The sequence below is a fragment of the Acomys minous genome, assembly GCF_964271855.1.
Source record: "Acomys minous genome assembly, chromosome: 14".
NCBI lineage: Eukaryota > Metazoa > Chordata > Mammalia > Rodentia > Muridae > Acomys > Acomys minous.
In genome coordinates this window covers 72,173,143-72,185,321 of record NC_140496.1, presented here as the reverse complement: position 1 = coordinate 72,185,321, position 12,179 = coordinate 72,173,143, and the positions used below count along the sequence as shown (strand labels likewise).

The window sequence follows — 12,179 nt, the reverse complement described above, 5'->3', positions numbered from 1 at the left end:
TGGTTCGTATGGATCCTCTGGTTTATCCCGTTGACATTGCTGTGCCTTCGAGGATCTTCAGTCTGAGATTTTGCCAAGGGGGAGCTGTGTAACAGGGAGTACGGATGGGATGTAAATGGGCATGCTGTAGTGTATCAAATCAAATTAGACTTGAGACCTCTCTAGCATTTGCTGGCACAGCAGAGTGTGAGGGAGGCATGGGGATGGGGTGTGGATGGGCCATCAGCCAATGGCAAGCTTTCTACGCTGTTGGTTCCTTGCAGTATGGAAGAGATTTCTCAATTTGAGTCTGTATTTACAGTTACTATGAAAATACATCCTTCAAGTTAGGAGAGTACAATGTACTTGATTTAGTAGTTTGGCTGTTTGAATGATGAGTTAAAATGATTAGATGTATCCTGTCCAGACTTCCATCTGAAGCTCTGGCCTGGACTGTCGGACCAGGCATGAAGGCTAAGTAAAATAAGAGATGAACAAATTCAAAGCAATCCATGGAACATTTGACTGGCCCTTATAAACATTAACAACAGTATGTTTATATCCTTTCAGACGGCAGCAGCAGGATTCACACCAACTCAAGTGACAGGGGAGGCCTTTCCTGCCATCGACTCCCTTTGTAAACTTTGTAAATTTGTAAACACTCAAAGCACCCAGGCTTCTTTAACGGTCCTTTTCAACCTTTTATTTCTCAGCCCAGGGGTAAGGCGGGAGAGTTGCTAGACCCCTACGAGAAAAACAAAACAAAACAACTACCACAAACAAACAAACAAAGAAACCCACCAACCCCTGAGCTTGCCCCCAAAGATCAGGCCACTTAATCCCTCCAATCCCAGGCCACCTCGGAAAGCTCCTCCCACTCCCTCTTCCCACAGAAACCCCTTATAAACCCTGGGTTCTGCCAAGTTCTTTGCTGCTTGTCCAAGCAGAGTCAGCCACCCTCCTGGGTTTTCCCCTCTAAATAAATCTCTTGTGTGAGGTTTGTTGTGCAGTGCGATTCTTTTGTATTCCTTGGCTCCCAACTGTCAGGACATCTTTCAGAGCAGAGCTGTAACACTTTTGCTGGGGAACGCCCCACTTCCACCCCCACCATAGCTGTTACATTTATATTGGGGAGACTTTCCTGGCAGTTGGAGCAGAACTTCTGTAGTGGAAGTCTCTCTCTTCAGAGCTGCAACACCCACAGCAAGGACCCAGTGAAGGCTTTAGAGCAGGATTCTGTCATTTGCTCACTACTTTTTTTTTTCTGCAGCTACTAAGGGTCTATCTACTCTGTACCCAGAACTATTTCTAGAATTATGCAAAGCAAAACCCATTTCCCAGATATGCACATTAGAACCAAGGGTGGGGAGGCATACAATATTGAACATGTTAAGTGGTGACTTTGGAGGTTTTAGAAAGGCCGTTTTGGATGGAGGGAGTCAAGACTGTATAGAAGGTGATTGTATTGTATTAGTTTCTTATCTTACGCTGCAACCAAATCTCAGACAAGAACCAACTTAAGGGAGCAGAAGTTCATTTTGCATCTTGATTTGAGGGGATATAGGCTATCATGATGGGGGAGCCAAGATAGCTTAGGGGTGGCTGGAGCGTGTGACAGCTGCTTGATTACATCTCCTTAGGGACTAGGAAACAGAGCAGACCAGTAAGTAGCAGGCTATAAACTCCAAGACCTGTGTTCCAACGATGCACTTCCTCCAGAGAGGCCTCAACTATCAAAGATTTCAAAACCTCTTTACATTGCCCTGTCTAGTCTTGACACAGACTAGGAGTTACCTGGCAATGAGAAACCTCAATCAAAGAATTGTCTCCATCAGACTGCCCTGTGGCCATCTTCTTGGCTTCTGGTTGATGTAGGAAAGCCTAGTCCACTGTGGGTGGTACCATCCCTGGGCAAGTGGGCCTGGGCTGTATGTGAAAAGTAGCTGATCAGGTCAGGAGAAGAAAGCCAGTGAGCATCACTCCGTGTTTCTGCTTCAAGCTCTTGCCTCAGTAATGGAAAATAAACTACAAGATGAAATAAGCTCTTTCCTCCCTCCTCAGACACTGGTATAAGCTAGAGTTCACTTCACGAAATAAAAGCAGAAAGGTTGTGTGTTGTGTTAAGTGAGCTTAACTGCAGGGCCAGGAGGATTGTGGCCAGGGTATCACCCTCAACCCTCAGAATTCAGCTCAGCTGTCTTCAACTTCTCTATACAAAAATTTCCCTGACCTTAGATGCAGCGACATTCTTTTCTGTGGCTGGTTCCATGCCAACTTACTTATGGAGGATGTATTATAATTTTTAGCACATTGTCTTACGATGGTTTTTCCTTATCTATATGCCCATCTCTGTAGACCAATCTCACTGAGAGCCAGGAATGGACCTTAATTAACGTTGTGCTTTCATTGCCCAGAACATAACAGGGGATCAATAAATTTTTATATGTGTGCATTTATGTATCGGGCAAATAAATAGAAGGAAAAGCATGTAGAGACATTTCACTTTCACCGTGCTTCCCTTTACAATACATTACAAGATGCCTCTGGTGGGCTGGGGAGACGGCTCAGTTGTTAAAGCGCTTGTCATACGAGCCTGAGGACTAGAGTGTGATTCCCTGTAGAAGGTCTGCACAACAGGCCATGCCAGAGATCTTAGTGCTGTGGAGGTAGGGACAGAGGATCCCTGACACTCATTAACCACCCAATCTAGCCAAATAGGTGGGCTCTATAGTCAGTGAGAGACTTTGTCTCAGAAAGTAATGCGGAGAACATCTGAGGAAGACATCTGACATTGACACCTCCACAGGCATGAACATGCACTACCTCCCTTCCACCCCACTGACCATATAGGTAGGAGAGAACGAAGGTTAATAGGGGTGGGGGGTGTGGACCTTTCTAGACGTAGTTACTTAGGGTGATTCCACTCTGCGTTGCCAGGATTCCAGCAGTCCGATCAAGTAGCAAACACCAAACAGCAACGTGAATCAGTTGCGGTGGTGTGATCCAGCAGACACAGCAAAACTCCACCCACCCAGCTGGCCCGAGTCAGCGGAAGCCTCAAGACTCAGCCTGAACGTCACAGGAAGTTCTCTGGAGCATTTCTCTCTTCGAAGTGAAGTGTAGTAAAATGAAGACCAGGGAAGTGATGTAAACTGTCACAAGGCATAGCTGTGCAAAAGCATTTTCACTGTCTGTGGGATTCTATTTACATCCTCTTCTGAGTCCACCCATGGCCAAACCCATGCCTCTTGCCTGACACAGCTTCCAGCTGAACATTACATGACACAAGGGAGTTTTTAAAGAAACCAGAAACTTCCACTTCAATAAAATGTCAATGGAAGTAGAAAACAAGTTACTTTATTAAAATACACTTACAAAATTTCTAGGCAAAAATGTTGATACTTAGACTAATTAATTTTAAGAGCAATTAAAAGTATTGTAAAAAATTAACAAAGAAAGTGACCAGTTTAACAATTCACACGTAAGTTTCAATACCCGCAAAAGCTTTGCAGAGGAAAGGAAAACAAAAGCTGAGGCTAGAGAGATGGCTCTGTGGTTAAGAGCACTGGCTCATCTCCCAGATGACCCGGGTTAATTCCCAAGATTCACATGGCAGGTCACAACTGTGTGTAACTCCAGTTACAGGGGATCTGGCACCCTCATACAGACATACATTCAGGGAAAACACCAATGCACATTAAAAAAAAAATAGTAATAACAAAAAAAAAAAAAAGAAAAGAGCTTCTTTAAGTTGTGATTTTATTATTACCCTGATATAAAGAAAGGAAAACAAAAAACTTAAAATATGAATATGTAAACTGTTTAATATAAAAATGTAATAGGTGTGACCCTTTATATCAACACTTAAAGGAGAACAAGCATCATTTCATATAAAAACTCTCCCTAAGCTTGGGAAGAAATGTCCCTGACTCTAAGGCAACATTATCAGAAAACTATAATTATGGTCAATTATCTGTGGTCAATTCTTAGACACGCTGAGGGAGCAGTCTTCACGGAACTGATGGCCAGGGCACAGAAATGAAGTGGGAGTTGAGTGAGAGGGACCGGGTAGGAGGAAGGGTGGTAGAGGACAACCAGGGTGCCCTGTAGGTAAGAGTGAGAGCGAGAGTCTGGGATAAGGCGAGACTAACTAGGCAGAGATAAGGTTGAGAAGAGAGAACCCAGAACAGAGCACCCAGGAACACTAATTAAGGAAGCCATGACACTTGAGTGTTGTGGGCGAGTCCGAGGGAGCAGAGGAGCAGCAGGAGACTACAGAGAAGCCTGGAGGGAAAAGGCTAGAAGACGAGCGTACGGGGTGGTAGAAGCCCCCGATTTGTTAATTAGAGGCTGCGGTTGACCTTAGCTGAAGCTGTGGTGCGAACTGAAGGCTGTGTGGGTGGACATCCAGTGGGAGAACAGGAAACAGAAGCAGAAAATAGGCGCTTCCACTACAAAAGGGAAGTGAGCTGCATGGAGCCACATGAGAAGGTGAAACTGGCAGCTTTGTGAGTCCCACGTGCCAGGTGATGTTGTGCTGTGGATAAGAAAAACACACCTCCTACCCTATGTTATTTAAGGCCAGTGACCCAAACCAAAAATGAGTGTAAATGAGAAACCAGACAAGAACTGGCCTTCCAGGCTTGGGCTAAATAAAGAAAGCATGCCTTTGGCAGAAGCACATACATCTTCATGGTGAGGCATCCCTGAGATTGGTCCTTGCTACTTGTTACAGAGAACCACTGAGACCCAGAAGCTGGGATTAGAACACAGAATTCCTTTACCTCTAAGGTAATGCACAGTAAATTTAATTGCAGTGACTATGGCTGATCGAGGAATTTCTTGCAGTCCTTTTGTGTGTGTTTGATGTACTCAAGGCTTTAATAATAATAATAATAATAATAATAATAATAATAATAATAATAATAATAATAAATGATGGTAGATGAGGACAAGTGCTCCATATTACCAGTAGGCTGGCCATCTGAACCTTTGCTCCCATGAGGCCAAACTGCTGCCTTTCTTTTAACTTCTGTTATTCCCATGGTACTCCAGACTGATTTAGTTAAATCCTTCAGGCTGTGCTTGCTAACCTGAATTCTTCTAAGTCATTAACATGACTTTTTAAAAAATCATGTTTGAAAAGGAAAAATGGGGGAGCTATATTCTGATTTTCCTTTTGAAATAAGTACTCAAGGATGGACTTGGAAAAGCTTCTGATGTATGGCCCAAGGCCTCACTCCAGGTAACACATAGGAGGTCTATGCTAAGCGGCAGGAGGAGGGAGGAGAAAGGTTTGATGTGTGAATAGGGATCCAGAGAAAGTCTGGAAGAAAAGAGCCTTTGACATCACTGAATGGCCACATCTTTCCCAGCAAGGTGGGAATAACCCTCAAGACTATCTGATGGATGCCCTACTTAGAACTCAGGACACCTGAAACTTGAGACATCATTTTTCTATTGTATGTATTACCTATTATCTGGATTAAATTTGTAAATAAACAACTTTTGTCAGTGGCCATGGAGGGGTGGCATTTGGTGTACGTTTTAGACAAAAGTTCCCATGTGCACAGATAAGTCAACATTTCCACCAAAGCAGGTTTGAGCCCTGAGTGCAAGTCTCTGTGACATCCCATATCATGAAAATCTCAGAGGCCTTTGTCATTCATACTAAGGAGTCTTAAGGGAAATTGCTTTCCCCCAACACCTGCTGCTCAAAAATAGGCTTTAAACTTTAGTTTAAGAGTCGTCGTACATCTGATGAAAGGCACAGAGTGGGTTCTGGGACATGGCTCAGTAAAGTGCATAATCAACAAGTATTTGCACTGAGCTCAGAGCCAAAGTGCTTACATAAAAAGCCAGATGTGGTGGCACATATCAGTAATCCCAACCCTGGGAAAGCAGGGTTCTTGGAGTTCAGTGGCCAGTCAGCCTAGCTCAAGCCATTGAGAGACCCTGTCTCAAAAAAAAAATATGGTAGAGTGAGATTAAGGAAGACAGCAAACTTCAACCTCCAGCTTCTATGTTCAAGTCTCTCTCTCTCTCTCTCTCTCTCTCTCTCTCTCTCTCTCTCTCTCTCTCTCACACACACACACACACACACACACACACACGGAGAGGGAAAGACAGAGATGGAGACAGAGACAGAGAGACAGAGACAGAGAGAGACACAGAGACACAGAGACACAGAGACAGAGACAGAGACAGAGACAAAGACAGAGGGAGGGAGAGAGGCAGAGAGAGAAGACTCCCACACAACTCCTACCCAGCACACACAGCTTCCAAGTTATCAATATCTTCCACTGAGTGGATCAGTTGTCACAATGGATGAAGCTCCTTGACGTGTTTTTCACTGAGTCCATGATTTACACACGGGTTCTCCGGGTGTTGTCCTGTGGGTTTGGACAAATTTATAATAAAGTATCCCACCATTAAAGTATCACGCACTCACTCCCCTGCCCTGTATGCTTATTCATCCCTTCCTCCCACCTGGTTCTGAGCCCAGGGAAGCTGGTGATCTCTTCACAGTTTTCCTTTTTCAAGCATGCAATACAGCTGGGATTGTGCAGTACGCTGCCATTTCAGAGGCATCTTTTGCTTCAGAGGCATCTTTGCTTAATAATAGGCACTTCCAACTTTTTAGGTGGTTTATATCTTGACAGATGATTTCTTCTTATTTCCAAGTGTCATTCCATTGTCTAGATGTACTTTATGATTCCACTTTTAGATCTTCTGACCACTGTGTTCCCACACCCCTCTCATCCCACTGAAACGTGAGCCAAGTTTTGGAGAGGTGTCTCTCAGTGAGAAAAGAATTGGAATTATGATTTAAGCAAAGGCCTACCTATTTTCTGTGGCTAATTACTACGCATGTCCTACTTTGCCAAAGGGGCAGGGGGCTGAATTTCAATTCAAATGTAAAGTAATTATCCGTGAAACTGTACTAGAGTATATTTATCCCTGAGGGGGGAAAAAGTGTTGCCTCCAGGGTGAATCAGACTGAGAATGAATTTTTACTCTAACATTTAGAGGAGAGGAAGAAAGAAAGGAAACAAAAAAAAACTGAAAAAAGAAAAGACAGAGAGAGTAATGAGAGAAGAGAGAGAGGGGAGGGAGGGAGGGAGAGAGGGAGAGAGAGAGAGAGAGAGAGAGAGAGAGAGAGAGAGAGAGAGAGAGAGAGAGAGAGACTTGTTAACTACAGGATTCTCTGAGCAAGGTATTTTTCTCTCCCTTACAAGTTAGCAGTTACTGAATAATTAATTCATGACAGCATGGAAAGGCTGTCTTCTCCCTGGATGATGGATAACTGAGCAGGAGAGCAGCGCTCCAAGTGGGTTTACCACAAAAGCCAGCACTCTTGCTTTGGAGCACGGGGTGCGCGCTCCTCTCCAGCTCAGCTTCTGCTCTTGCAGCCTGGCATCCTCTCTGCTGCCGCCTGCCTGCCCACCCGCCTGGGCTTGCAGCCTACCACTTCACTCTCTCCAATTCTCCAGCCAGCTGAGGAGACTCCCCACAGCTGCTGGCTCCTGCCTGGGACCATGTGTGTGGATGCTGCTTGAGAGACGCAAGGCACTTGCTCTTGGCGCTGGTCCCAGCTCAGTTTCTCCTGTTGACTTCTGGACCACAGATGCTGCTGCTGAGGAGGTATTTCTTGGCATCTCTCCATCTGCTTTCACCAGCTAAGGACTGGCCCCAAATCAAGGTATCTTTTACTCCCTCTCCTTGGCATTTTCCCCAGCCAAGATAGCTCCACTATTTCCCAGTAAAGAGGGGCTCCAGTTGGCAGAACACATTCCTAACTGGTGTGTGTGTGTGTGTGTGTGTGTGTGTGTGTGTGTGTGTGTGTGTGTGTTCTTGGTATTGGTATGACCTTAGGGCTTCCCTGTTGCTCGCTGAGTGTAAAGCGGACCTTCTCTGTCACTGGAGACATTTCTGAGGCAGGCACCTGTCATCTGCCACCCCTGTTCTCCTTCAGCTCCCTCTTTCTCCCCCCTCCCCCAGCCCATTATTCGACTTCAGCCTTTTGTGTCTGTGGCAGAGGGCTGAAGGGATGTTTTTTGCCCTCCCAGCAGGCAAGTGTCAGGATGGGCCACGCTGCAAGAAGCCAACGCTAGGGCGCGAGGTGTGAAGAGTTGGCCAGAATGACCAACTCCTCCTCCACTTCGACCTCCACCACCACCGGGGGATCTCTGCTGCTGCTCTGCGAGGAAGAAGAATCCTGGGCCGGCCGGCGGATCCCGGTGTCTCTCTTGTACTCGGGGTTGGCCATTGGGGGCACTCTGGCCAACGGTATGGTCATCTATCTCGTGTCGTCCTTCCGAAAGCTGCAGACCACTAGCAACGCCTTCATCGTGAATGGCTGTGCCGCGGATCTCAGCGTCTGCGCCCTCTGGATGCCACAAGAGGCGGTGCTGGGGCTCCTGCCCGCCGGCTCCGCGGAGCCCCCGGGGGACTGGGACGGCGGCGGGGGCAGCTACCGCTTGCTCCGGGGCGGGCTCCTGGGCCTCGGGCTCACTGTGTCCCTTCTGTCCCACTGCCTCGTGGCGCTGAACCGCTACCTGCTCATCACAAGGGCGCCTGCCACCTATCAGGTGCTGTACCAACGGCGCCACACGGTGGGCATGCTGGCACTGTCCTGGGCTCTCGCCTTGGGTCTGGTGTTGTTGCTCCCACCCTGGGCGCCCAAGCCGGGAGCCGAGCCCCCGCAAGTCCATTACCCCGCGCTCCTGGCAGCCGGAGCGCTGCTGGCGCAGACGGCCCTGCTGCTGCACTGCTACCTGGGCATCGTGCGCCGCGTGCGCGTCAGCGTCAAGCGGGTCAGCGTGCTCAACTTCCACCTGCTGCACCAGCTGCCAGGCTGTGCTGCCGCTGCCGCCGCCTTCCCCGCCGCCCCACACGCGCCGGGTCCTGGAGGAGCCGCGCACCCTGCTCAGCCCCAGCCCCTGCCGGCCGCGCTGCAGCCTCGCCGGGCACAGCGGCGTCTCAGTGGCCTGTCGGTGCTGCTGCTCTGCTGTGTCTTCCTGCTGGCCACGCAGCCGCTGGTGTGGGTGAGCCTGGCCAGCGGCTTCTCCCTACCGGTGCCCTGGGGCGTGCAGGCGGCCAGCTGGCTCCTGTGCTGCGCCCTGTCGGCGCTCAACCCGCTGCTTTACACCTGGAGGAACGAGGAGTTCCGAAGATCCGTGCGATCTGTCCTGCCTGGCGTTGGGGACGCGGCTGCAGCAGCTGCGGCTGCCACCGCGGTACCAGCCATGTCCCAGGCGCAGCTTGGCACTCGGGCGGCTGGCCAGCACTGGTAACCCACCTGGCCTGGAGGCGCTTCCTATGACACCTGCCGAATCGCCTCCTCCGTTTGTAAGCTATCCCCAGACCCAGGAAAGATCCCCGCGGGGAAGATTTTGCCTTCCTACCCAGTGCAGTACCTGAACCAAGGTCTTCTCTCTAAATGGAGTCCCAAAGTAATTGTGCACTGCCACCCAACTTTGACCCTTTGTTTCTATGTTTTAGAGACGCCCTTACGTCCAAGGCACCCAGACTGCAAGGACTTGTAAACTGGCGTTTTAAAAGAACCAGTTAATTTATTTCAAGTTTGCTTTTAAAAAAGAGCTTTCATAACATACAACCCTTTCGACCTCCATTGTCTTGTATGCGAAGCGCCTTGAGTGTGTGAGTGTGCATGAGCCAAAGGGAATACTGTCGAGGAAGAAACGATGTAGACAATATTTTAACCACGCTTCCTTCCGTTCTAGTTTAGTCTTTGTATATTGACCTCGAAGAGTGAAACCACACGTGTGTACACCGGTGTAAGTTGCCATGGAAACCTCAAGCCCTTTATTCTTAGAAGGGTTTTTATTGGGTCATTTTTTTTGAAATAAGATGATAGACTCTCAGCAAGTGAGGAAACAAACCAAATCTATTCTTTCACACTCCTTTTTATTCACGTCTAAGGTGGAGAGCTACCATTGAGTGTTAAGGCTAAACATGTCAAGTTTGTTAATGGATGGCCTGAAACCAGAAATGGAATTTTGGAACAACAACGAAAAAGGGGGTTTATCTATTTTAGGTCCCAGCCTCACATTCTCTAAAGCATGCATACGTCTTGCTACCCACATTTGTAACCGATTTATTTGCCTCTGAGTGTGATCGCAGCTTTGAACATTCTGTACCATAATGGTTGCTAAGGAGAATGACTCTTGTTTTCTCTTTAAAATATCTCAATGCACATGATATAATTCAACACTAATACCATAATTGCATACTAATGTTAGCTGCCATTGCATGCTCCTAGATGCTAGAACTTACTGGGCATGTGGTACACAAAGCAATACCCATCAGACAAGGGCATTTTGCTTCTTCCAGACACCAGAAGAAACCGACTTTAATTATTTGAAAGAGACGCAGATACACCTGTGGCTACCTGAAGTTCTTGTCTTGACCTGGTATGAGAAAACTCCCACTTTGGGAATGTAGCTCTCAGTTAAAAATCAGTGGTCAAGATGACACAATAATACAGATTGGCTTTCAAAGCTATCTGTGCCTCGAAGAGGTTACAAGCCACACGTTAGGAAGTAACACTGTTTTATGTTGCTCATATATATTATCATGGCATTTACTATTAGTATCATGTCTGTTGAAGACAGAATCATGCACTCAGTTGTGCGTAAAAGGAACATTTCAAATGGGACTCTGGTCTCAGATGTATCAGTTGGGATTTGCCCATCTTCATCCTTGACTTCCTTAATGTTTTTAGATGCATTTGCGACGAGCAAAAATACATGTGAAATCATCTTGTAAAATTAAAGAGAGAAGCAAGTAATAGGAGGCATAGATTAGTCTGTCTGCTATTCACATAAAATCTGGGGCCAAACAGCTCCATTTAACTTCGTAACTAGGAGCAAGGACAGCTTACTTTGTTGCACTCATGGACCAAATTTGGTAAGAACACATATACAGTTGAAAAATTATGGGAGACACAGGAAATGGACATTTTGTGGTAAAACAAGAGAAAATGTTTGTCACTAACAGCGCATATGCAGTCATGTTATTAACCAAATTGTGCATGAACCATTTCTCTCTTTTACCTGTTCCTGGATTCCTGGATTCAGATATGTAATTAAAGTTTAGATAACGCTTCCCCTGAGTCTATTTCTTCTTTTCTTGGGCATCTCCTCCCTCTCTGTCTTGAGGATACTGTACCAGAAGACACCAGTGTTCCAAAACACCGTGATACAAAGCAATTCCTTTTTACTGGCTGTAAGTTTATTTTTGATTTCTAAAATGCTTTCTACTTCATGTAGTTACATAAGGTTCTTATACTCGTCTGGGAAAAGAAATAGATATGTTTCCATTCCGTAAACATTGTGGCATGGGTCACAATGATAGCAGAGAGGTGGGAATTTTCATTTGCAGCTACAGTAGGACATCTTTCTAAAGCTCTACCAACAAGCCTTTCTAGTTACACACTGCCCTTGTTTCTCATTGTGAGTGATTCGAGCAACACCCCTCTCTGTCCCTATAATGTGCCACACACATAAAGAGCTTTGCAAGTGAGAATTTGATACCTTGCCATGTTTCTGGCTAGCACTGAGAAATTTTTACTTGGCACCGTGCCATGTGGGAGACCTACTTTCTATTAATTTACTAGTAATTAACTCCACAGGACTGATTCACTCTTAATTTTAAAGTAGCACTGATGCATCTAAAAGTGCCTTCCTAGGCACTGCCTGTGAGTGTTGGAGTTACTGCTTTGACAAATTAAGTTAATGGAGAATGTGTTCTTATTTAAATGAAACCACATATTATCCATGGGGGTGGTGGTGGTGGTGGGGGGGCTAACTACTATCCTGGGCTTCTCTAATTTGCTTTTGTGCTTTCCCTCCCCTTTATGTGCGTGCCTAGTAAGATATATAACATCTGCCTTCTTTCTGTACTTATTTAAAGGGCTTAATTCTGGGACAGAATAGGCTCTGTCTCCAGCACTTTTATTCCTTCCAAAATGAAGAGTGCTAATAGACAAAAATTCTACTGGCACAGGGACATAAATTTCTTTTTTTCCTAGAGTTACATAAAATTTTTTCCATACTGGAATATTTTTCCTTTTAGAGGTACCCAGTGGAGGATGGGATGCAGCAGAGGAAGGGGTGAAGGGTAAAGACTCTTTCTTTAAACCACTGATAAGAAAGTCGGTGGAAAGATCTACTTGC

The 12,179-nt window shown here is 46.3% G+C and overlaps 1 protein-coding gene across 2 annotated transcripts; it reads left to right on the top strand.

The window, feature by feature from the left end:
• The first annotated feature begins 7,261 nt into the window (after positions 1 to 7,261).
• GPR88 (G protein-coupled receptor 88) lies at positions 7,262 to 11,109 on the top strand. Of its 2 annotated transcripts, none has more exons than XM_084757806.1 (2): positions 7,262 to 7,681; positions 8,052 to 11,109. In XM_084757806.1, the coding sequence occupies exon 2, from the start codon at positions 8,121 to 8,123 to the stop codon at positions 9,273 to 9,275; it is 1,155 nt and encodes a 384-aa protein (XP_084613932.1). In that variant the 5' UTR covers positions 7,262 to 7,681; positions 8,052 to 8,120; the 3' UTR covers positions 9,276 to 11,109. The 2 variants fall into 2 exon arrangements, with proteins under 2 accessions (XP_084613932.1, XP_084613931.1); XM_084757805.1 differs by having other exon boundaries at positions 8,049 to 11,109.
• Positions 11,110 to 12,179: the final 1,070 nt, after the last annotated feature.

Bases quoted from the DNA above. Each gene is read 5' to 3' on its own strand.
- GPR88 (XM_084757806.1), top strand. From the start codon at position 8,121: ATGACCAACTCCTCCTCCACTTCGACCTCCACCACCACCGGGGGATCT.